Source organism: Dasypus novemcinctus, chromosome 14, assembly GCF_030445035.2.
Source record: "Dasypus novemcinctus isolate mDasNov1 chromosome 14, mDasNov1.1.hap2, whole genome shotgun sequence".
NCBI classification, from domain to species: Eukaryota; Metazoa; Chordata; class Mammalia; order Cingulata; family Dasypodidae; genus Dasypus; species Dasypus novemcinctus.
This window is the reverse complement of record NC_080686.1, coordinates 14888558-14914937: the sequence shown is the minus strand read 5'-3', so window position 1 is coordinate 14914937 and position 26380 is coordinate 14888558. Positions and strand designations below refer to the sequence as shown.

The 26380-nt window shown below is 41.9% G+C and overlaps 1 protein-coding gene across 7 annotated transcripts in view; it reads left to right on the top strand.

Moving 5' to 3' along the window:
- Positions 1-26380, top strand: part of ST18 (ST18 C2H2C-type zinc finger transcription factor) — a 292702-nt gene that overhangs the window by 212242 nt on the left and 54080 nt on the right. For all 7 annotated transcript variants that reach the window (XM_058275525.1, XM_058275527.2, XM_071207814.1 and 4 more), the window contains 4 exons: positions 11530-11726; positions 19183-19980; positions 24531-24665; positions 25576-25666. In XM_058275525.1, coding sequence (XP_058131508.1) covers positions 11530-11726; positions 19183-19980; positions 24531-24665; positions 25576-25666 — 1221 coding nt within the window. The remainder of the gene's footprint in view (positions 1-11529; positions 11727-19182; positions 19981-24530; positions 24666-25575; positions 25667-26380) is intronic.

The window sequence follows — 26380 nt, the reverse complement described above, 5'->3', positions numbered from 1 at the left end:
TCAAATTTAATTTTGATATTCTTTCTTGCCATTTACTCCTATTTCATGTGTTTACCTTCTTGCCCTAGTTAGATTATGAATTCTTAATAGAAAACATATCTCACCTTTTTATATTTTTGTTATACTGAGCTAATAGCAAGTCCCTTGGTAAAGTCACTGACATCTGTCAATTTTTTAAGATTTTTAAAGTGAATATATGATGGCAAAAATCCACCATGAATGGGTATCCCAACGGAGCAATAGGAGAACCATGTAACAAAACAATCTACCATATTGTCTCATAAACTAACATGCTTTTCACTATCAGTCCTCTAAGTTGAAATCATCAGTATCTCTTGGTTATCTAAATGGATAATAATGAATTCTATTTTTACCTTCTTGCTTCAAGAGAAAACCTACATACTATGACCAAGACCGTATCTCCTCTAGGCCTTCAACCTACCCTCCCTCATCCATCAAGGATCCAGAAGGGAATCAAACCCTCAGATTAAAGAGGGACTGTGTCCATGCTCCCCAAGATCTCTTTGTCTTTATCAGTAGAGTCAAGAGAGAGTTTTCCTCTAGCTGCACCTGCAGCCTCACAATCACTCCCTGCCTACAGTCCACCAAGACTAGGCTCATTGTGTCCTTGTCCCCAGCTAAGTTCCTTTGGAAACAGACTCTGGGACAGAATTTGCATGCATACTGTTTGAGGAGTATGAACTCTTGGGAACATCTGTAAGCAGTAAGGGAAGCAGCACTGGGAAGAGGGAAAATTTGACTGCAATCAGTTGAAGTAGAAGCCTCAGCTAATCCTACTGAGAGCATTAGTGCTGCAATTGCTGTACCAGGAATTGCCTCAAGGAAAAGGTGAATTTGGGCTGCTCCCAGGGGGGTGCAACTTTGGGGTAGGTGAATGGATTCGGCTAAGATCTATGAACTTCCAACATTTTCTGCAGGTGGGAGTAATGAGTTCCTCAGTCCTAACTGGGGGGGAGAGAGTGCTGGCATACCAGTGTCCACCACAGCTCAAGTCTGCTTGCTTCATATTAAGTTCATTGTCTACCTAGTCTCCTACCTAACTAGATGTTCCTCATCCTTGCCTAAGTACCTCTGCTAAACTAGATGGCTTACTGAGTGTCATGGCTCAGACCATCCATGGGGGTTCTGAGTCCTTGATCACCATGAGCTTTAGAAGCCATGGATGCTACACTTGGTGATTTACTGTTAAATTTGGACAGGAAGAACCAAGAAGCACACTAGTGGACAAGTTGGTGCAAAATGTATTCTTCCTTGTCCTCAAAATGTGATGGCAGCCATATTGTTCCCTACAAGATGGCAGCTCCTTTTCATGCCTGGTGGTTCCTCAGGACAAATAGCCAAAGTGACTGAGGGGCAGACAGAGCTTAAAGTTCAATGGGACTCTGACTTTGTGCCCTGATAGAGAACCAGCACCTTTAGACCCACAGAGCCTAGACGTGTGGGGAAAGATCCCAAAGAGCCTTTGAGAATGTTTGATCATACATTTCACTGGACCAAAAGATGCCCATAGGCAAATCATGATGGGGACACCACTTGTGGGATTCACTGATCCTGTCATGTACCACACAGCCCAGAAGTTGTGATGGAGCAACAGGATGACCTCTTGAAGGTGTGGTTGAGGTATTAGCGTGGAGGTGATACCATGACAGGATGGGGTGCTTCCTTCCAGGAGGAAATACACATTCATAATCAATGGTCATTATTCAGTGCTATATATGTTCTGGATGCCCTCAGATAGTGGTACTGGCCAAGGCCCAGAAGGTAGGAGAAGCAAACCCATATCCAGAATATGTGTTCATTCCAATCCAGTAGAATTGCTGCTCCTTCTAGCATGGAAGCATCTTGTGGCTGGTTTTCTCCTCAAAAGAGAAAAATGCTTTTTCTCTTTTGGGAGTACAGCATTTATCTCTCTTCCTGGAAGGTTGAACCCTGGGAAGTGGAAACAGCTGTAGTGGGAACTCTTTCTGCAGGGACAGTTCAATGCTTCCATCCTTGCCTCTAAGGCCATTCCATCATTGAGCCCATTGGTTCTGCCAGCACTTGGAAGGCCGAAGACAGAGGCTAGCCTGACAGTGACTGGATTGGCCATTCCTTCTGGGTGTTCATTACCTCTTTAATGGAAGATGCTCTCCTGGCAGTATTAACATGCAAAACAAAGGCCTTTGTATCTTATCCCTATTCTCACAAGTCCATCCACATTCCTCTTCCTCAGACTTCCTTACCTCCTTGCATTTGATATTCTAATAAACACATGTCCTTGTTCCTGAATAACTAGATGAGTCATTCTTCTCAACCATGGGTCCACATATTTTGTTGCCTTAGTCACTTTTATCTCCACCCAAAACAGAAGCCCAGGTATATTGCTGGACCTTCCCACTAGCTCTGCTAATTGGAAAGATCCCTTCTTTCTTCTCCTTGCACAGCTTCTTTTTCCTCTAGACTTGCCTCTGCATAATTATTGACATTCCACTCCACCTTATGTTGGATTGCCTCTAGGTCTGCCTGACACTAAGCCTTGATGAATCTAATAGAATTCATTCATGATGCTCAGACCTGATCTCATGGTCAGGCCAGTATTATGCTCAGAGCTGTTTTCCTAAAAGCATATAATTCTCTGTTGCAAACTTGGCCTTGCCTCTGAACCCTGTGAGTCTATCTTACAATTCTTCCAATGGATCTTGCCATCAATTCTATCAGTGTATTTTCCTACCTCAGACACCTCTAATACATACCACAGGGTCTGCCAGATTGTATGGTCCAACCATCAGGCTGCTTCGGTGCATGCTAGACTTGCTCTGGGCTCATTCAAAGCTGGCCACCTTCCTTGTCACTCAATGCATGGGCCAGAGCAATAACCCCATATGGAAAATGCTGTCTCCAGAACCCAATGAGGTCTATCGAGTATTGTGCTTTCTTCTCACTGGTGAGAAATGGAAAGTGCAATAATTTGCTCTTTTTTATAAATGGGGATATGAGACATTGAATGCCTAAAAACTTCACTGATGAGTTTCTGAATATTCATTAGGTTTATAGTCTGCCTTCTAGAGCACAAGGGTCTTGCCAAAGCCTCCAAAACACTTCCCACTTCTTGCTTATCTGTTCTTGTTAACATGATGTCATCAGTATAATTTCCCAGTATGACGTCTCTGTGGAATGTCCCAGATGATCTGGGTTTCTTCAGACTGTATTATAATAGAGGGTAGCAGAGTTAACAAACCCCTCAATAAGACCATAGGTATGCACACTTCACTTTCAGAATGCTAGTTTCTTCTGATTCTGCCTTCTGATTGGGATGGAAGAGAACACATTCACCTTGTCAATGACTAAATGTATTTGAATCTGTGTGAATCTGCTGGAACAAAGATACCACATTCTGGCAGAGCCATTGCAATTGGGATTATTACTTGTTTGAATTTTTTTAGTGCACAGAAAACCTTCAGGATAAGGTCCACGCTGTGAATCAAATGGAAAAATGATAGCTACCACCAATGCTGCATACTCTAAGTTTGAAGAACAACCCTACTCTTCGCCATCCTTCACAGAATATAATGTCTGGGGTTTATTATTTTAGAATTGGAAGGGAGAAATTTTAGAGGTTTTCACTCAGGCTTCCCAACTTTATTAGTCAATACCCTTCTGGTCAAGAAGTCAAGATATGCATATGTATGTTCCAATTACACAAGCAAGTGCCAGGGAAATGACCACCAGGCAGACTGATGGAGTAAGGGCAGCCACCATGAGTTCAACCTGGGACAAGTGCATTTCTTGAGAACAAGGATATTCACCTATTAACTGTATCAAGTGCAGTTTTCCAGTTCAGGAAATTTAACATTGATCTGAAGCTTATAACCTGTATTCCAATTTTTTCATATGTTCCATTAATGTCCCTTGAGTCTTTCTTCTTCCCTTGTTAGATCTTGTCTAGGATCCCATGCCTTGCATTTAATTGTTATTGTCTCTTTAGTTGGTCTTACTTTTTAAAAAAATTGTGGAAACACAAATACAACATAAACTTTCCCATCTCAACCACTCCCAAGCATACCATTAAATAGGATGACTCATATTTATGCTATTGTGGTACCATTACCAACTTAAATTACTAGAACTTTCCCATTTTCACAAACAGAAATCCTAGACCCATTTTGAATTAACTCCCCATTCCCTTCCTCTTCCCCCAGCAATCTTTAATTTCTCTCTACCACCTAACATATTCTCCAATGTTTTCTTTATAGTAACCATGGGACTTAAATTTAGCTTCATAAATCTGTAACAATCTCATTTGCTTTGATACCAACTTAACTTCAGTAGTATACACAAACTATGTTCCTATATTTTTCCATTCCCCTACATTTATGTAGTTCTTATAACAAATTACATTATATAATGTATTTATGTAAGTCTCAAAGCACTGATTTATTATTGCATTTTATTCATTTGCCTTTTATATTCTGTAAGAAGTAAACAGTGGAATTAGAGACAGAAAGTACCATAGTACTGACATGTATATTTAACCATGTAGTGACATTTATCAGAGATCTTTATTTCTTCATGTGACTTTGATCTATTGTTTCTTGTCCTTTGCTTTCAACCTGTAAAACTCTCTTTAGCATCTCTTATAAGGCCGGTAATGGTGATGAACTCTCTGAGCTTTTGATTCTCTGGAATGTCTTAATATCCCCCTCATTTTTTAAAGATAGTTTTGCCAGATATAGAATTCTTGATTGGTAACTTTTTTGCTTTCAGGACTCTTAAAATGTTATCATGCTGCCTTCTTGCTTCCATGGTTTCCAATGAGAAATTGGAACTTAATCTTAGTAAGATTCCCTTGTACATGACATGTTGAACTTTTAGTATTCTCTCTTTATCTTTGGCATTTGACAGTTTGATTGTAACATGTTGCAGCAGGTGTCTACTTGGGTTTATCCTTTTGGGAGTTCATTGAGCATTCTGAATATGTATATGCATGTCTTTTGTTAGAGTTGGGGAATTTTTAGCTATTATTTCTTTTTTTGTTAATATATTTTTTTTTTATTTTTTAAAGATACATAGACTACACAAAATGTTGCATTAAAAAAATGCAGGGGATTCCCATATGCCCCACTCCCCACACCTCCCACTTTTTCCATATTAACAACTTCTTTCATTCATGCAATACATTCATTGCAATTGATGAACCCATTTTGGAGCATTTCTACACAGCATGGGTTATAGTCTACATTTTAGTTTACACTCTCTCCCACTCCATTCTGTAGGTTATGGCAGGATATATATAATGTCCTGTAGCTGTCTTTGCAATGTCATTCAGGACAATTCCAAGTCCTGAAAATGCCCCTATATTACTCCTCTTTTTCCTTCTTCCTGCCTTCAGCAACTCCAGCAGCCACTGTCTCCACATCAATGATATAATTTCTTCCATTGCTAGAATCACAGTAAGTCTTTGATTTTCTCATTGCCCCTTTTTCTCATTCATCTCCTTTGGTGACTCCCACAGTGTGTAAATTAGTATGCTTGATTGTTCCTCAGGCTCTGTTTACTTTTTGTTCATCTGTCTTCTATCTCTTGCTCAGGCTGGATGATTTCAATTGTCTTATCTTCAAGCTCATGAATTCTTTTTTCTGGTAGCTCCAATGTGGTGTTAATCTCCTCAAAGAAATATTTAATTTCTGTGGTCTTAATTAAATTATTAATTGATTCCTTTCATAATCTCCATTGAGATATGGAACCTCTCTTTCGTTTTCCTAATTCCTTGAGTTCTTTGCCCATGTTTTCTTTTAACTCTTTGAGCATATTTAGGACCATTTTTTAAAAAGTTTTGGTCTCATGTGTCCCAGGTTTGGACCTCTTCATGGGTGGTTTCCAATGCTTTAATCTTCTTCTTTGCCTGGGTCATCACTTCCTGTTTCTTTGTATGTTTTGTAACCTTTTGTGGTAACCTGGACATTTTGATATTTTAATGTATTATCACTACAATTTAGACTCTGAAGCATCTGTTCTTTAAACTTTTGTTCAGCTACTGCTAAGACAGAGCTTTCCTCAATGCCAGGAACAAAGGAAGGAAGGAAGGGAGGAGGGGGAGGGATGAAGGGAGGGAGGAAGGAAGGAAGAAAAGAAGGATGGAAAACACCTTTCCACACTTTTTGAAGGTTTACCTTTTCTTTAGGGCTTATCCGTATAGTGATAACTTAAAGACTAGCTCCAGGCACGTATTAGTTGTCTTGTCATTTTGTAATTGATTCATGAGAATTTTTTATTGAAAACTTATTTTTCAATACATGTATTGCAAATACAATCTCCCACTCTGTGGTTGCTTATTCACTTCCTAAATGGTATCTTTTCAATAGTTTTTTAATAGTATAGTATACATATAGAGGAGTGGACATATCACAAGAGTAAAGCTCAATGAATTTTCACAACCTAAACACACTGTGTAAACTGGTCAAGAAACAGATTATTGACAGGAAGCTTCTCTCACTGGTGTCTTTTAAATATTCTTAATTTTAATGTGCTCTCAGTTATCAGTCTTTCTCATTATAATTAGTGTTTTATGGGAAATGTTTAAGAAATTTTTGTCTACTCCAAGATTATAAAGATATTGCTTTAAATTTTCTTCTAGAATTTTTTTGAGCACACATCTAAATCTATCGCCTTTCTGGAATTGTTTGTATGTGTATTATGATGTAGAAGTCAAGAAACATGTATTACATATATATATATATATATCCTATTGACCTAACAGCATTCATTGAAGAGACCATCCTTTCCCCAGTGACACCTTTGTCATAAATCAAGTGACCATACATTTTTGGGTCTAATTCTGGACCATCTATTCTGTTCAAATTGGTCTATCTGTTTACATTTATTCTAATGACACACTATCTCCAGTGCTATTGTTTTATAGTAAGTTTGACATCCAAAACTTCCAAGTTTGTTGTTATTGTTCAGCCAGACTGTCTTTGCTATTCATTTTTTCCACAGAAATTTTAGAATTTCTAAAAATGAAAAAGAAAAACCTGTTAATTTCTAAAACCAAAGAAAAGCCTTTGGGGTTTTGATAGGGATTGCTTCAAATCTAATAGATTAATGTGGGAGAGTCGAAATCTTGTAATAGCGAGGTTTTTATGCCATGAACGTTTATATCTCTCCATTTATTAAGTTTTTTCTTTTTCTTTTTTTTTTAGATTTCTCATTTGGCTTTTGCAGAAGTTTTGCACACCTCTTGTTAGTTTTATTCCTAGAAATTTAATATTTCTATGCCATTGTAAATGGTTTCATTTTTTAAAATTTCATTTTCTAATTGTTTTTTACTGGTTTATAGATGCACAACTAATTTTTGAGTAGTGACCTCATTAAATTTACTTCCATATTTAAAATTTTAATCTGTAGAATCATTTGGATTTTCTTCATACACAATAATGGCTCTGTGAATAATAATAGTTAAATTTCTCCTTTTCTAATTATCATACCTTTGTTTATTTCTGCCAATTTTCTTAATGCAAAATCATGTTTTTTGGCTTCTTTCATTGAGTCGATGGTATTCTGCCTAATTGGAAAAAATCAGTGGGAATAACTGCTCTGAGATTTCCAAGAAAACGTTGGGGCATGTAAATGGTTTTCTTGGACTGAGGAGTTCGGAATCTCCATTTATTTTTCCATTTTATTCTTTAGGGGGTGTATACTCAGAATATATGTGTTGCTGAAGCTATATTTTTTAAATCTTACAAAACTTCTGGTTAACTCGTATTGAAAATTTATTAAGGTTGAAGATAAGCTGAAAAAAATGCTCAGAAATTATTTGACATATTTTGGGGATATATTGCTTCCTAACTTCTTTGTACTTTTCTCTGAAAACTGACACATCAACACATTCTTACTTCTAAACATACTTCCCAGCACTGAGTCTATCATTGATGTTATCTAATCGTAGTTTGTCTCGATCATTATTTTTAATACAAGTTTCAGTTATCTATTGTCATCAAAGAAAATGCTATTTGGAATTAGAATTTGTGTTTCTTAATTGAAGCATTTGTTAAATATGTAACCAGAAAGTTTCTCTGATATAAAACTACAGATATTTTGAAGAGATTTTAATAAAATCAGAACTACATATGTGAAATACGGCCTTTAGAGATATTTGGTGCATTGATAAAGTTCCTGGGAGGGCTCTGGATGTTTAAAGCAACAGTTTGATTGAATAGAACAATAAATGCAGGGCTGAGTGTATTTTTTCTCTTTCTCATCTGCTAGAAAAAATATAGATAATAGAGCTCATTTTTTTCCTTAACATTTCAGAGCTCCACAGATGGGAAAACACAGCCCAGTGGAAATTATTTCTGGCAACCTTGAGAAGATATGTTAGCATTTTGTGGCATTTCTTTTAGTGACATGTAAAGCACGGCTCTCCCTCATCACAGTGTCACAGTGAAGTGTCACAATAAAGCCAAAATAGTGTGCCCTCGGGGAAAACTAGGAAAAGGGACCATTTTCCATGCACACACAAAGGGTAATATTTATCATAAAGCCTTTCATTTCAGCTCCAAATGCTGCCTGGGCCATAGCTATTTTGCAATGAAGAAATGCACAGAATGTGAGATTTAAAGCAAACGTTATGTGTGATGCAAATATAAATAATGTGTAAAAATTGAATGTGTTTGTGGACATGCATGCATAAGTCTACATAGCATGTCCTGCATAGGATATGTAGGTTGCATGGCAGTGGCCTCCTCTGCAGTTGTGGGGCCCCAAGTCACAGAGTTCCATTGTTCCTGATTTCTGTCATTGCCATTTTTATTGACTATTTTTGTCAACATCTCATATGTCTTCTCCTTTATCCACAACTGGTTCTATTGATATTATTGCCCACATTTTATAGATGAGGGATTCAATGCCACAATCTGATGCTGACGTTTACAAAGCTAATATTATTTAAGGTACTTCATATGCCCTTAGGCTCAAAATAATTTGGTTTGAGCTGTGCTTGTACTTTCAATACATCCATCTATATCCCCTTCATCCACTTGTACATTTCATTATTCGGTACCAAATATGGACCTTTATTTTTATTGCCATTAAATCTCATCTCATTAGGGTTATTCTATTTGCTCTGGTCTATGGATATTTTAATTATGTTTTCCAATATGTTTTCATTACTGCAACTTAGTATCATCTGATTTAATGAGTGCCTTGTATACCTCTCCCCCACCCAAATTATTTTTTGGACAAAGCCCATCTATTTTTTCCAGCTAGAGAGGTTGCTGATTATCCAGGTACTCTTCTGTCCAGTTGCCAGATGCTTATAGAAGTTGCCCAAATTCGCTTTTCAGGTTTTGGGGTCTGGCAGACTTGGATTCAGATATCAGCTTCACCAATTACCAGTTTTGTGATTTGGGGAAAGTTATTTGTCTTTATAAGTAAATTTGGATAGTAATATTAATAAGACAAAGTTTGTAAGGATGTTATAAGTACTATGAGTTCAGTGTCATTCATCACCAACCATCAACAAAGAAATGGCATTTTTCTAATTGAGCAGTTCTTTGTCAAAAAACCACACCCCCACCACCAACCCTGGGTCTCTTTGATCAGTGTTTTCTGGAGTTGACAAATCTTCATTTTAAGCCTCTTTCCCAATATCAATGTTACGATTACATGGCTTTGGTTTTCAGAATCCATTTGTTCTCCCTGCTTTAGTATCTGAAGGACTTTTTCCAGTTATCACTCCCATTTTCTATAAAGTCATCTTGGTTTGGGATAATGGCTTAGTGATCTTACTTGTATATTTTCTGAACATTTTTGGTGGAAATTGACTTGATTTAGGAGACTTAAACTCTGTTAAGCAACTACTTGAATTCTCTTCACATATGCAGGAATTTTATCTCTCTTTGATATGCTTCTTCCCTCTCAAAGATCATTCTTCTTAACTAAGAAAGCAAAAGCGAGGAGAGTTCTGATTATTCTATATCATTACATCATAACTTACATGCCATAGACCAATGGCTTCCTTGAACAATCTTCTGTGTTTTGTTTATTTTTGACAAACCAGCAGATTCAGTCTATGTGGGTTTTTATTTTCTTTATAGTCTTCTTGTAACGGGAGTCTGAGCCCTTGTAATTATCTTTAGCTATAGTTTATTTTTCCATCTTCTGTACATGTTCACTTTAAATTTGGTCTCAACAGAGAAATTTTTGTGAAAGTACGTTGGTTAACTTAGGAATTTCACTCTTCTCTTCCTTACAAGAATAATTTACAAATGTGCAATTTTTAATAATTTTTAGAGTGTTTGAACCCTCTTGAATGATCTCACCTTCCAGAGTCCTATTTCATGAAAGGAATAACACTATTTTATTCCTCTGAAATCCTTGAAATCTATTCCTTAAAAGTCCAGAAGATATGTATGACTATGACCAAATAATTTTCATGAACAAGCATTTGCATTGCTCTTAAGAGAGCAATTTAAGGTCCTTTGCTTAAAAATATTACTTAATATTCAATCATCTTTGGAGATGGAATAAGTAATAGTTTGTTATTCTTATTCTAAGATTCTCTCCTGAAGATCTTTCTGTCTAAAGCTTCTGTATTTTTCTTCAAAAGCATTTAATAATTCTCTCTCATAGGCTCACTGTTGGTTAAATCCCCTAGTTTTCATGGATCTTGCCAAGAGAATGTTTGTCTTACTTCAACACGCAGGGAGATCTGCATGAATTCTGGGTGGGCAATATGTGGGAAATCTATTCAGATTTGATTCTTTAATCAGATTCTTAAAAGAGCCAGCTATTGGAGCATTTCTAAATAAAACCATGTGAGAACAAGAGAAAGGATAATATGTTGTCCATTTTTGTGAAATCCAATCTTATTTTTCCTCCTTTTATTTGTTTGTTCTGTGTGCCAAATGGGTGAGAATCAAAAGGCAGAATGCCATGTAACATCTTTTCACTTTTTCCTTTGGCGACTGAAGATTGGCTGATTGGATGTTCATAGCATACCCCCTCCCTCTATGCCACATTTCTTTCAAGTCAAAACCTGTACATGCAGCCATCTCAAGTCTGATGCACACTGGGACAGAGATAAGCAGTTTCCGTAGCAAACAACTATTTTTAAAACCTTGTGATTTATCCTCACTGGACACATTGTGTGTGTGTGCATCTGGTAGTATATTTTTCACACTAGCTGTTGCTTAGGATTAGCAAGCCAGAGTAAATCTTGTTTCAGCTCTCCTTGGGTATTTAGTGTAGTGCCAAGCAAAGCACAGATTAACATATGCTTACTCAGGATTAAGTATGAGGTTTTAAAAATTCTTCTGATAGGCAGTAAAAAAGAATCCCAAGAGTTGAATGGATTCAATAGGGATAGACTCTTTTTTGTTCATGCCAACAACTAACCCTAAACCTTTGTCCGAAGTTCCATAAAAATAGTTTCAATTTCCATGGGCTTTGGGTTATACTTCTTGTAAGTCAAATGCCAAAGTGCAGTCAACACAGTTTTATCATATGTTCAATGTGTCTCCTTCCCTGCAGTGCTGTGTACGATTGCTCCATGGCAAAGAAGAGGAGAATGGAAGAGCAGGCTCTCGGGGTCCCAGTCAACAAACGGAAATCCCTGCTCATGAAGCCGCAGCACTACAGCCCGAATATGGACTGCAGAGAAGAAAACGACGACAGGGCCGAGGCTGAGGACAGCGGCCTCCTGGCAACCAATGAGCTCTCCATTGCAGGTAGCGAGGAAGAGGGGCCCAAATGGTTTCTATTCCCTGGAACCAAAGACTTCATCTTAATTTACATGGAACGTATGGTGGGTGCAGTTGCAAAAGTATCTTCCTTTTTGGAAGCAAACTTGACATTATTTAACATCCATTTAATGAGGGCGCAATTTTTACTGGACACTAGTCAGAGTGCAAAGGTAAGCAAAGCAGAGTCCTTGCCCTCAGTCTATTACAAAAGCTTCCCTTTGAAGCAAAGAAAAGATGCTAAATCTTAAAGTGCATGAATGTCTTGATTATGTATGTACATACTATGTAATAGGGTGTCTAAATCTTCAAGGAATCCTTCAAAACCAAGGGGCATGTTTAGGCTGTAAGATATCTTTTTCAAGATAATATTCCATATACTATGATTACAAAGTATTTATTTTTGCTTTATTAACATATATAGTGTTGACTTGTTGAGTCTAAAATACAACTAGTAATAGTACAACATGCGCCAATGCAGGGAGTCTGTGACCATTACTTTTTCGACATATGCTTTTTGGCTAGTACTCATAGCAATGGACTATAGAAGGTGCTTAAAATTGCAGCCTACAATCTCCTTCAACAGGAAAATGATGTGGTATAGAAAATGTATGAATATGCTCATAATTTCCAAAATAAGTATGTGTTAGGTACACATATTTTCGTTAGTTCATGTGTTTGCTCACCTATCGAACACTGTCTTCCTGATAAGTATAATTTAGTCAGCATTTTGAGGATTTTAGGGTTTGTTTCTCCCCAGTTCGCAGTCCCTGACAATTCCATTGTCTCCAGGACTAAGAATATCTCAGAGCAATTTGTCCATGAAGCTAAAATTAAGGGCCGCATAAAATCACTCAGAAACTTTATGAGAAAAACAAATAAATGACAATCTAAAGCTTGACTTCTCAGGCAATGAGATTTGATGTAGGTGTGTTCTGTTAAATTTACAGAATATTTTTATGAATATGAATTTTAAGGAAACAAAATATATGAAATAAATTGTTGCTTGAAAAGACATGTAGATTATACAAAGAAAAGGTAACTAGATTATAGATCATTAATACTTAGTGTATATAGAATGATAATAATAATTGCATGTATCAGTTCTAAGGATATCGAAGCGTATTGACTGAGTGAGCACAAATCTTAGATCGTAATCATCTTATCTATGGTAATCTCAGTTCACAAGTAGTTTGGAGATTCTGTAGTTAGAGCAAGGTTGAATTCTGATTTGGCACTTTTAAGTACATTTTCTGGGTTTTTTGCATTTAATATGTTGCCTTGAGCCTAAGGCTCACCTATAAATTATAGTCATCCTTGGCTTTGTTTATTTGCTTGCTTGAAGCTGGTCAGTTTTATTCATTGATTTGTGTTAATTGCAGATGGATTCCAATATAAGGGAAAGTCCTTGTATCAGTGTGGTTAGTCCTGAGGTGTAATCCATCTAGCTGACATTAATTAGCCAAATCTTCACAAAAACAAGCATGCCTGTTCATCCACACCTCCCTGTCAGCACCGCAGGACTGTCAGGCTCTGTCAGGTTCACTCACCCCAAACCTCTATTGTAGTGCTTGGACCTTCATTGGTGCTTAATTTCTACCAAGTGAATAGATTCTCTTGGAAAAAGAGTGTGTTCACTTGGAACCACTGATGGACACCTGTTGGTAGATTCACAAATGTTAACTCTTTTTATATTTAATACTGCTCCAAATAACAAATATGCTGAAAGTATAGCAGCAGTAGTCATTATTTTTGAGTTCTTAATATATGCCTGACACATCAATTATATCCCTTAATCCACTCAGAATGGCACGAGATACGTATGATTATGGGCACACATTTGCAGATGCAATCCAGTTTGCTGAGGACCAAGGAGATTTAGCTTGTAGGTGCTGGAAGGATGAGAACTATGAAACAATTAGAAGAACAAGCAAAATAATTACTTCCCAGATAACCTATGATCCAATGTTCCCTGTCTTCCAACTACCTTCAGAAAGCAGACTGGGCATACTTTCTACGGTGTCCAATCATGAAATCACAGTCTCAGAAATAACAGGTCACGGGTGCTCCCACACTTGGTTGAAAAGAGATTGCCCCCAGCCCTCTGAGTCAGCCCCGGTCTAGCTTCAAGAAGGAATGGGACCCGAGAGAAAGCCCAAGGGCAGTGTAAGGAATTTGCATCTACCCTCTCATATCACCTGGGTATCCAAGATCTTTACCTGGCCAGGTCTGTGCCCAATTGTATCTTCAGCTGGGCACATAGGGCATGAGAGAGTTGATAGTGGTCATAAGCATGAATCTTAGAAAGTTTTTCTTCTACTCCTTGGCACAAACAACACTCCTTACCCTCAACCTGTCTTTCAAATACATGCAAGGGGCATTAGGGAGATAGGCAAGAATGTGGATGAAACAATAAAGATATACCCTCTTCATGGGGCAAATAGGAGGCCAGTTTGCAAAGCGCTGCCGAGAAGCTGTACGTGCTCACGCTTTCCCAAGGTAGGTGGGGAAAGGGGGATCCCTTGAAGTGGGAAGAACAGAGCCAGCGTATGGAGTTCCAGCAGCACATGCTGGAACTTGGTCCTGATTTGGGGAAATCATCACTGTTAATGGAAGCTCCAAAGGCTGGGTTGGTACTTGTAACACATATTATCTCTCCCCAAATATTAAATAAGGGCTAAGCCACTTCAATTTCAGAACTTTGAAAGAATTTATTTGTCTAGGGCCTTTATTCTCAACAAAATTTACATATTCAAGAGGCCTGGAAAACTCTTTTATCCAGGAAAGTAACTTAGATAACTACAGAAACTGAACTTATAATAAAGGAGTCCAACTGAAACTCAAAATGTGATATTCAGAGGATATTTTTGTTTTAGTTACTTGGATACAGAACAGCTGACACAAAGGCAAGACTCCATTAGCAAATATCCTGCAGGATTACCAGACTTTTCAGAGTAGAGTCCTTGATTTCGAGCAAATCAACAAATGTGAAGTTTTTCTTCTCAGGCAAAGCAGTTTTTCATTTGTCCCTCCACGTGCAAGGAAAGCACCTTTCCCTGCTCCAATATCCCAGCCTGCCCCTTTTCCCCACTTTGAAATGCACCCAGGAAAGGGGAAAGAGCTGTATCAGGTAAATGGGTAACTCTTTGACTATATCTGACTGTACTCTCTGGGGCTGACTCCGGGAATTTTCTGATCTCCGGGAATTTTCTGATCTGATATTGCTGTGGTATTTAGTAAGCTGTCATCTGATTGTTAGTTTATGTGATAATGTTGTTCTCTTTTACTTGTTTTAACATTTTAATTTTATAATTTAAGAATCATTGCATTTTCCTTGCCACTTAGCTGCCAATCATATTCTAGTATCTTCATATTCCTTCACCCTCTGAAAATCTCAAAGCTTGTGGAAATGGGAGCCTATTAGCATTCTTCATGTGTTTTCCTGAGGATGGCTGTATTTTGTTGATGTTGTAAAACATCAGTCATGACCTCTTACAATCCCAGGCTTTAAAACCTGGAGGTGGCATCGTAGAGACTGTAGAGCTGGGAATTGCCCGGAGCTGGTTCTGGACTTGTGTTCCCCACTGGCCAGCTGTGGAATCTTGAGCAAGTCCTTAGCTCCTTAGCCCCATGGCTCTTCTCTGTAAAATGGAGTAAAAAGGACTTCTCTTGCAGTTTTTGTGAAGATGAATTAAAGGCCCAAATGCCAACCAGGAGCATCTGAGACATTTAGCAAATGCTAATTTTCCTCTTCTGCGTCACTGACTCACGCAGCACCGACACCTCCTTTTTTAGGACGAGGCCCCTCCACCCAGGGAAGCCCAGCCAAGCAGGCAAAGCGGGGCCAGCAGGGATCCCGGTATCCCAGTTCAAAGCCAGAGAGGTTTTCCCACCTTGCACGGGGTCACCTTGCCTGAGGGCTGGGAGGACACCCGATTTGGGGGCACAGTTGCTGAGTGCCACAGTGTGCCAGAATGGGTGGCAAGGGGACTGCCCCTTCCGCGGCGCTCAGTTGTCCTAAGGAACCCAAGTGGAAAACAGGCCTCATCACACTGAGGTGCCATCAGCCTCCTCTGCAATAGCACCAAGGGAAGGGCCAAGAGAAGCATTGCGTCCTGAACACCTGTTTGGGGTCATCAACTTTATGTGCTCCCATGGGACATGGTCAGCCTGCCCCACAAGGGCGGTGTCATCGTCCTTACCTGGCGAGGAGAGACACGGGTTCAGAAGCTCAGTTACCAGTCGCGGCTCCCCTGCAGGAGCAGCAAGACTGGAATTCCAACCCCGGTCCACCTGGCACTGAAAGGAGGGCTGTGTTCCTTACTTCAGTGGCAGAAGCACAAAATACATCTCCAGGACCCCAGGGAAAATAAAAAATCCACTAACACTTAAAAACAAAAAACAAAAACACCTAGGCAGCGCATTACAAAGCCAGAAGAAAGTCAAGTTCACCCCTTGGGACACATCAGTCAGGTTCCAAGGGAGCTCGACTCTTTTTCGTCCCACCTCAGTGAAAGCTGGGGAGGGGGGTGAATCAGTGGCAAGTTGAAACATAGCTGCAGCTCATCCCTGGAAACCAGCCGCCGTAGCGTGCAAAGCACGGAGACACCTCTAGTGGCGGGGCTTCTCTTTTTTTTTTCTGAAGAATAATTAATAAATATTTTCTTTTAGCATATAACAAACAGTTGAACCAAACAATTATGTAAACTGGAAATGACCCAAAATGCTGGCAGTTTGGCAGCGGCAGAGAGAGATGCATTGCGGGGCACACGTGCACCAGAGCCCCTCCTCCCTCTCTGGCGATCTGCACTTAATAGGAATATTTTAAACTATGTAGCTAAGCAACAGAGGTAATTGTTGCTTTCTAGAGCTTTTGTTAGCACTCTAACACAGCCCAAATATGCATAATTAGGTATAATGTCTATAAATCATTATTGTACACATGTGGGTAGTTAAGTGCAGTGAGAGAATAGTTCAATGAATTGAGCATATTCACTGAAAATGCTTTTTATTTGTTTTCGGTAGTTCATAATACTTTAAAATTATCATAACCCTTTACACTCTGTCTTAATAGCCAACCGTGATATTGAGAAAAACTTCATTTGCATTTTAGACTATGTTTAATTTATTATTTAAACCTGGAGTTCCTCTGATATGAATTCAGGAGAGGATAGACCATCCTATCAAATATTATGTGCTTGTTTATCCAGGCTCTCTTCTAGGAAGTAAAATGTTAAATTTTTCAGTTTATGTTGAATAGATCCCAACAAAAGCCTGCACCCTATAATCAGCATTATTTAAAGGGGCTAGTGTTGTGACTAAATTCTTCCCTTCATCCAAAAATGCTTTTAGTTACTATGGCAATATTTACTTGATCCTGGCAGTCCAGTGTTGATTTAGGGAGATAATTACCAGAAAGGAAGATGATGGAGATGTATTTTTGAGTGTCCTTGTCAGAGACAATGTTTATAAAAAATTAAATGCGACCCAAAAAAGGCACATTGTCTTCCAGCATCAACTCTCTCCTCCAGCCCTTGCGGTAGGATGGCTGGAGATGTTTATTCACACAGAATGCGCTTCACTTGGTGTCTTTAGCAGTCTTCAAAAGGGGGCTTATTCTTTTATGTTTTCTATCTTCCCACCCCCTCCACTACCTTTTGTGACACAAAGATGGCCCTGTATTATGATGCTGGCCTTTTTCATCCCGGTGAATGGCAGTAGGGCAATGGCAGGGCTGCTTGGCACATTTCACACCCAAGCTCCCAGATCACTTGGGGTCCCTGGGCCAAGTACAGGGTCACCAAGAACTGGTCTCCCCTCCATGGTGCACGCTCAGTTGGTGTTTTTACATTGGGATAGGCTGGTCATGCGTGCGCTTTATCACCCAAGCTGGAGCCTTCCTCACAGGGATGGACGTGACTCTAATAACTACACATCGATAACAGGAACCCAGTGGGCTGTCCAGAGACAGGCTGGCACTTTCTCCAGGTCACTTAGAGCCCTTGGCAGTCAAGACTCCGCATGGCCCTGTTCTGAATGCGTCTAGTCAGTATTCAATATCCTGCGACCATCTCACAGTCTCGCATTCGTTTTACACAAACAATGCAAGTAGCACGCCAGGTAATTCGTTGCTATCTGAGATTTGATTTGATCATGCTAATTTTCCCATTTACTTAGGCTTCCCTCTGCATTGAATTTTAGTGTGACAATTACCAAAGCGAACAGGAAGTCTTGAAAGCTTCAGCGTCCTGGTAGTTATCATCTCTAGGTTGATTTATTTTTATTTTAGCTAACATTCCATGACATCTGAAAGTATGTTTGAGGAAGAACTGTGGAGGGTAAAGAATATAAATCAAATAAGCTTCAAAAATACATTGCCACACTAACAGAAATCTGATGAATATTTTCTTTATAATGTATAGTATTACGTGCATTTGATTTCTTTCTGGTTGGCTAGGATTGGGGAGTATGAGCGGTACAGCAACAAGAATTTCACCCTTAGCACTCTGTGATTGTTACGTATCTACTTCTTGTCTTGATCAGTATCCTAGAAATATTTAGCTCTTGATAATTGCTGAAAATTCTAATAGCTCACTTTTTAAAGGCAATTCCTGAAATATTAAAGTCTAAGTTTGTTTTGTCTTAAGAGGATATTTATTTTTCTCCTCAATGTTTATAAAATTGACAGGGACTATATATTATATGTTATATGTGTGTATGTATACATATACCAGCTGCCATTTTTAAAATTAGTGCAATTGTAAGTTTACAGAAAAATAATGCAGAAAGTACAGAAATTCCATGTACCTCCCCCCCACACACACACTCAGTTTTCCCTATTATTAACATTTTGTATTGGTTTGGAAACTTTGTTACACTTGAAGAACTGCTATTATTATAAATGATATTATGAACCATAATTTCCAGTTTTCATTAAGGTTCATTCTGTATTGTATAGCTTTATGTCTGTTTTTTAAATTTTTTTCTAACATATAGACAACACTAATTTTCCCATTTTAGCCACTTTCAAGCACACAATTCAGTGGTGTTCATCACATTCACAGTGTGGTGCTGCCATCACCACTATCCATTAACAAAATTTTCCATCCCCCCTGAAGAGAAACTCTGTACCACTTCATATTAGCACCCCATTCCCCATCCCACCCCCCCTTAGTCCCCTGGTAACCTGTATTCTATTTCTGACTCTATACATTCACATATTCCAATTATTTCATAGAAGTGAGAGCATGCAATATTGGTCCTCTTGTGTATGGTTTATTTTACTCAACACAATGTCTTCATGTTGTAACATGTATCAGAACTCCACTCCTTTTTACAGCTGGATAATGTGCATGTGTATTTGTGTGTGTATGTGTGTATCCTGGTGCCATCTTCTTAAAGTGTTTCTGTTCTAGTTTTAAATGTTGGTTTGTTCTTTCCATAGAAGAGATCATGATAAAACCTATGGATGAGAGTCTTCATTCAGCTGCACAAGAAATCTCCAGCAGAAAAGAGGGCAGATATGCTAGTTACCAAGAGCTCGTGGTCAAATCCCTAATGCACGTGGGGAAATTTGAAAAAGATGTGTCCATTCAGACCACCAACGAAAACTTAAATGACAGCGGCATCCAGTCTTTGAAAGCCGAGAGTGACGAGGCAGACGAATGCTTTATGATTCATTCCGACGAGGGCACAGTCAAAGTCAGCGATGGCGGGCTGCGGCGCTGCTCCTCGGCCGACAACGACAACGACAGCAACTCTGGAAGTGCGGAGACGGGCTGGGACAGCGGCTCCAACTTCTCAGAAGAAACCAAACCGCCTAGAGTCCCAAAGTATATTTTAGTGGATGACAGAAAAGACCTGGTGGAAGTACCAGAAATAAAAACTGAAGGTGAAAAATTTGTTCCTTGCAAGAACATGTGTGACTCTGAAACAGAGAGGAGAGACCTACAGAACGCTCCTGTGGAACCCCTGGGCAGCCAGGGCCAGTCTTCGTTCTCAGAAAATGAGGACAGGGGTCGTGAGGGTCTATCCGCCGTGACAGAGGAGGCTGTTGACGTGGGGAAAGCGAAGGGGAACTTGAGTTTGCTGGAGCAGGCGATTGCTCTGCAGGCTGAGCGAGGGCGTGCTTTCCATCACACCTACAAAGAGCTGGACAGGTTTCTGCTGGAGCACCTGGCCGGGGAGAGGAGGCACGCCAAAGTGATTGACATGGGAGGAAGACAAATCTTTACCAGCAAACGTAAGACACGTTTACCTTTATTTTATTTTTTTTAAATTTTTTTATTTTATTTATTTTTTATTGACTTTGTAATAATATTACATTAAAAATATATATGTGAGGTCCCATTCAACCCCACCCCCCCACCCCCCCTCTCCCCCCCCAACAACACTCGTTCCCATCATCATGACACATCCATTGGATTTGGTAAGTACATCTTTGGGCACCTCTGCACCTCATAGACAATGGTTCACATCATGGCCCATACTCTCCTCCATTCCAACTAGTGGGCCCTGTGAGGATTTACAATGTCCGGTGATTACCTCTGAAGCACCATCCAGGGCAGCTCCATGTCCCAAAGACGCCTCCACCTCTCATCTCTTCCTGCCTTTCCCCATACCCATCGTCCACCATGTCCACTTTTCCCAATCCAATGCCACCTCTTCTATGTGGACATTGGATTGGTTGTGTCCATTGCACCTCTATGTCAAGAGGAGGCTCAGATTCCACATGGATGCTGGATGCAATCCTCCCATTTTCAGTTGTAATCACTCTAGGCTCCATGGTGTGGTGGTTGTCCTTCTTCAACTCCATCTTAGCTGAGTGTGGTAAGTCCAATAGATCAGATTGTAGGTGCTGGAGTCTGTTGAGGCTCAGGACCTGGCTATCACATTGTCAGTCCAGAGATTCAAATCCCCTAAATATATCTTAAACCCCAACATTAACTGCACCTCCAGCACATTAGCATGAAAGTCTTATGAAGGGAGATCCCATCTGAGTCCAGATTCATCACACATAAACACCCTTTCCAAAGAGGGGCCATCTGCCCTGGTAGTTAACCCCATCGGCCATGACCATAACTCCCATGGGTCTCTTTAGCCCTCAAAGGAACCAATATCTGGGGGTTGTATCTGCTTTATCTGTCTCTCTGACTCTGCTCAGTTGTGCATGAGGGCAATCCTTCTGCCAGCCTCCAGACTCTTTTTTAGAAACTCGTAGCCATATAAACTCATTTCTCCTTTCCATTTCCCCCTTACTTTAGGTCAAACAGCATTTTAAAGTCATGTTATTTTATGTAGACATGGATATTCTGCTGATCCGCATTGAACCTTCCGTATAAGGTCATTTTCCAGTTGCATCATCAGTTGGTAGTTGATAGTGGTCCCTCGTTGCCAGGGAGGCTCATCCCCGGGTGTCATGTCCCACGCTGGGGGGAAGCGTTTACCTTTATTTTAGAAGAAAATTGCTTTCGGGTTTGAAAAGTTGGATTGGGTTCTTTTTTCCAGGGAGCTTTTATGTCAACTCTCATCACAACTGAAAATGTTCTCCAAAATATAGCACTAACTTCCCATCCTCCCTGGTCCTGTGAGTCTTCTCTTAAGGAGAGAATGCTAGAATTAATATAGACAGTTTTACCCAAGCCTTCAGATGAGTTGGGTAATTCTAAAATAAATTTGGTTATCACACTAAAAAGACTTTAGGTCACAGTATAAGTAAAGTCACTACCACGTCACTTACTGTCCAGCCTGGGACACATTTCCAGTGAAAGAGAGACGTGTTGATAATTACATGAGTAAAACAGGTGTGAGGGTGCACTGTCCCAGGCACACAGACTAGAAGGCTACCCACATCACGCAGACTTGTACCGAGAAAATAAAATTTAAAAATTTTAAAAAAGAAGAGCCAGGCTTGAGAGTTACCCAGAGCTCAAGCTCTGGCTCCTCATCCTGCAAACAGTTTCTGCCCTAGAAAGCATTTCATCAGCATCTTTGTTTCCCCCAGCAGAGAAGAGACTTGCAGACAAAGGTGCGTGATGGACTGTCAGTGGGCCACCCCTGGGCAGGCGCCAGCCCTGCCTTATCTCCTACACCCTCTCTGGTTTCCCGTAGACAAACAGTGTGGCAAGGGGGAGGAAACGCTCGACGCCAACCATTTCAATGTGGTTTAGAAATGTGGCCTCACGTGGACAAGATCCAAGAGAGGAAGGGCATCAAAACGCATCCTGTGGCTCTTCTCTTTTTCATATTCCAATTCACCCTGCTATGGCGGCACCCCTGCAAATTTCACTGTAATCACACTTCAAGGGGGTTGACGAGTGATCAACCAATCGTGCCCAAATCGACTCGCAAATTGGCCATATTTTTTTTATTAAATAAAATAGACATCTGCAAAATCACAGGACATACCCGGCTCATACGACGCCTCTTTGACGCTTACCAATTGCAAACTGTAGAGCCTTCCTATTACATAGCATGCAAATTTTGCCCTTGTTGGAAATGAATGCCGGCTCCCTGAGCGTGCTTGCCTTTTCACTGCTGCTTTCTCACTCACTTGCCTCTTTTCTTCCTCTGACCCTCCTCCAGGCTGGCAGTGCACCCTATAGCTGGAAGGATCGGAGTTCCTCCCCCTTCTGCTGAACCATGCCCCCCTATAGTGTATCACCTACGGCCTACTGGGCCCCATCTGCCCAGCCCCACCTAGAACCCCGCCAGTGGGCCCGGCGCACAGGGCCCCGAGGCGCGCATCGCAGGGTCCCGCCCTGGGGGGTCTGTCTCAGGGCCACCGCGGCCTCTCCACGCTCCTCAGGCCGCCATGAGACATCTGGGCCTTCGGCCTCCCTGCGCCGGGCCTTCTCTCCCCCCTTCCACCTCCAGAACCCGCGCGCGCGTGTGTGTGTGGATCACGCACACTGTGGATTTTCACTCTCAGCACCGAGTGCGCTGGCCGCTCCTGGCTCCTGGCGCCCGAGACTCCTGCACCCTCGCAGGCTGCGGCGGGTCCCCTCCTCCAGGGCTCTGCCCGCTCCGACCCGGCCCGTCCTCGCCCTTCCAGGGATGAGCCGAGCCTCTGTCGTCTCGACTTCGCACGTCCGTTTTAAGTTTAGCTACCTTCCAGGTCACAAATCCGAGCATTTCTAAACAAGACCTCATCCGTGTAACCCCGGCAGGGTTCGTGCCAGTCCTCATTTCACTTTTTATTTTTTCATTTTTTTTGAATTGACTTTGTAATAATATTACATTAAAAATATATATGTGAGGTCCCATTCAACCCCACCCACCACCCCACCTCTCCCCCCCCCCCCCCCCCAGCAACACTCATTCCCATCATCATGACACATCCATTGGATTTGGTAAGTACATCTTTGGGCACCTCTGCACCTCATAGTCAATGGTCCACATCATGGCCCATACTCTCCTCCATTCCATCCAGTGGGCCCTGTGAGGATTTACAATGTCCGGTGATTGCCTCTGAAGCACCATCCAGGGCAGCTCCAAGTCCCAAAGGCGCCTCCACCTCTCATCTCTTCCTGCCTTTCCCCATACCCATCAGCCACCATGTCCACTTTTCCCAATCCAGTGCCACCTCTTCTATGTGGACATTGGATTGGTTGTGTCCATTGCACCTCTATGTCAAGAGGAGGCTCAGATTCCACATGGATGCTGGATGCAATCCTCCCACTTTCAGTTGTAATCACTCTAGGCTCCATGGTGTGGTGGTTGTCCTTCTTCAACTCCATCTTAGCTGAGTGTGGTAAGTCCAATAAATCAGATTGTAGGTGCTGGAGTCTGTTGAGGCTCAGGACCTGGCTATCACATTGTCAGTCCAGAGATTCAAATCCCCTAAATATATCTTAAATTTATCTAACCCTTTTCCTAACGCTTGCAGCGGAGAAGGAAGCCCCAGAGCTGTCTGGCCTCGCTCTGCAGCTCCTGCTGCCCGCAGCCCGGCCCTCCGTCCGTCTGTCCCTCTGTCCCTGCCTGGCCGCGGCAGGCTCCCCGTCGCCCCTGTTCTTCTTTGTACCCTCGATTTCTGCAAGTCTCCCTCAAGAGAAGCGCCTCTCCAGACCCCCCCCCCCGCCCCCCGGCCCCCCGTTTTTAGTTTCTGCCTCCTGAGTCGAGCCATCAGTTTCTTCCCTCGCGGCAGGTGGCTCTAAATGGCAGCCCCCGAGGTCCAGAACATTCCGTCTCGGCCCCACTTCCCGGGGCTGGAAATGAGTGAGGGACAGGCCGGGCCGCCTTCTCACCCTGCTCGACCCTAACTCTGGTCCCCAGCGCTCTCCCCAGAGGACCAGGGGTGGGAGCAGGCGCGGGCGCCTCTGAAGCCGCACCGCGGGGTCCGCGTCACCCGGGCCTCTGCGACCGCGTGGCCGGCCTCCTTTGTCATTCTGAATCTGGCTTTTTCTAGGCTTCTTTAATTGGAGATGTTTTGGGTCTGAATAAATTCTTCCTTCAATCTCATTCCCCCCCCCGCCCGGAGCCTGCTCATCCTGCCGTGAAGGGGCGAGTCTCTTAATAAGGCTCGAACTCTAGCAGGCGACGTGACAACTTAAACCCACCCTTGTGTGCCAACACTCCCTTGCCCTGTGTCAGCTTTTGCTTAGGAAACCAAGAAAAGTGAAAACATTTTTTATGTTTCCGCAGGTCTGAGTCGAGGGTCTTCTTCAGGGCAGTGTGCCAAGAACGTCTATGATGATCCAAGTGAAAAGTGGGAACGTCACCCCGCGAGGTCGTCCCACCGGATGCCAGGGGCAAGAATAACCAAGTGACTTTCCCATTTGCCTGTCTCTGCAGATTCGCCGCGCCCTGAGAAGAGGGAGACCAAGTGCCCCATCCCGGGGTGCGACGGCACGGGGCACGTGACGGGGCTGTACCCCCACCACCGCAGCCTGTCCGGGTGCCCGCACAAAGTGCGGGTCCCGCTGGAGAGTGAGTAGGGGTCGCGCCTACGGCGCTGGAGGGAAAGCAGCAGGACGCCACTGGCCACCTCGCCTTCCAAATCTGGAATCTGGGAGGGAACTGTAAGGTCAACTCGCCCTGGGTCTGGCCGCCCACCTGCTCCGCCCTCTCGGGTCTGGGCTGCCTTCAGCCCCGGAGCAGGGCGCCCTCGAACCCGCGGGACAGCCACCCACGCCCCCCAGACCCCGCCCCCGGGGAGGCGAGCTGTGGGACGCCACCTCCGCGCAGCCTGCGGCGCTGGGAGCCTCCCGCAGCAGAGCGCAGCCGGCGCTCGCGCCCCCGCCCCCGCCCACGCCAAGCCGGGATCCCCGAGGGAGAGCGGCAGGGCCGCGCGTGGGTGCCTTTGAACTTGCTCTCGAGGGCGGTGGGCGCACGCTGGAGTTCTTCCACCAGCCTGACCTTCCCAGCGACCCCGCCTTCTTGCCAGTAACCGAAGGGCAGTGGGGGCGGGGAGAGCGGGAAGACGGACAAAGAGATCACTTAAGAAGTCAAAAGGACTGTCTTCAGGATTTTAAACCGTGCAGAAGGAACGATTTGACAAATACTGTTCTCCACCCCCAAGGAAAAGCGCAGAACTGTAAACGAAGGCTATGCGCAGGGCAGTCTAAATTAGCTACAAGACGGATGCTCACTTTTAAGTTTGGTGTCAATCTTCATTTGACGTTTAGGAAAATTAAAACCTGAGCATGCTTGCTGAATTTAATTTTGAAGTCGTTAAATGCTTGTTTCCATTTGAATAGCTATGGGAGGGAGCAAGGTAGATTATGTAACTAAACTCATTCAAATGAAGAGTGGAGAAGTAATTTTGTGCGTTACGTATTCATGGTTTTCTTTTTTTTTTTTTTCCATGGTTTTCTTTCATGTGATGTTTTGTGCTTAGTTCTTGCCATGCACGAAAATGTGCTCAAGTGTCCCACGCCGGGATGCACAGGAAGAGGGCATGTCAACAGCAACCGCAACACCCACAGGAGGTAACTGCAGTTACTGCTGGTCATTTTGCATGAAGAGAAAGTGAGAGAAACGTCCCGTCAATAAAGTGACGAACTATCAAGGTGTTACCAAAATTACTGCATCACTGTCAAATAAGAAACCCCTTGGAAAATATAAGAATAGTCTCAATATGTACAGAGTAAAAAAAAAAATACCTCGTTATTTTCTTTGCTATAAATTCTCATGTTAGCAGCCAGTTAAGCTACCCAAAAATGAATATTCGAAGTTTCTGGAACTGTATAGTAATTTTATACCATATTCATATGTCCACAGAGAAAAGGTCCTCTTTTGCTGTGGGATCCCACCATGGACATTTTGCTGTTGAAGAGCTGCTTATTGGTTTTCTTGGATCCCATGTCCTAGGCATTAAAAAGATTCAAAATGGACTTTTAGGGTGCAGTGGCTTTGACTGTGACCCAGGCTAAGGATAGATGGAAATTCACTGAGCTTGCAACTGACATAAAACATTTATGAGTACAATTATCTACTAATGTAGGGTTCCTATATATGCATTTTTGGTGAAAGTGTTCGTTTATGTGTACATTTTAGATTATGCAAAGTATTAGTATGACTTATTAGCATATTACCAGAAAACTTCCTATTCTACACATTCAAACTAAGATACAAAGTTAAGACCCTAAAATTTTACCTAAAATAAACCATGGCATAACAATGCTAATTTTTGTAGTTACAGT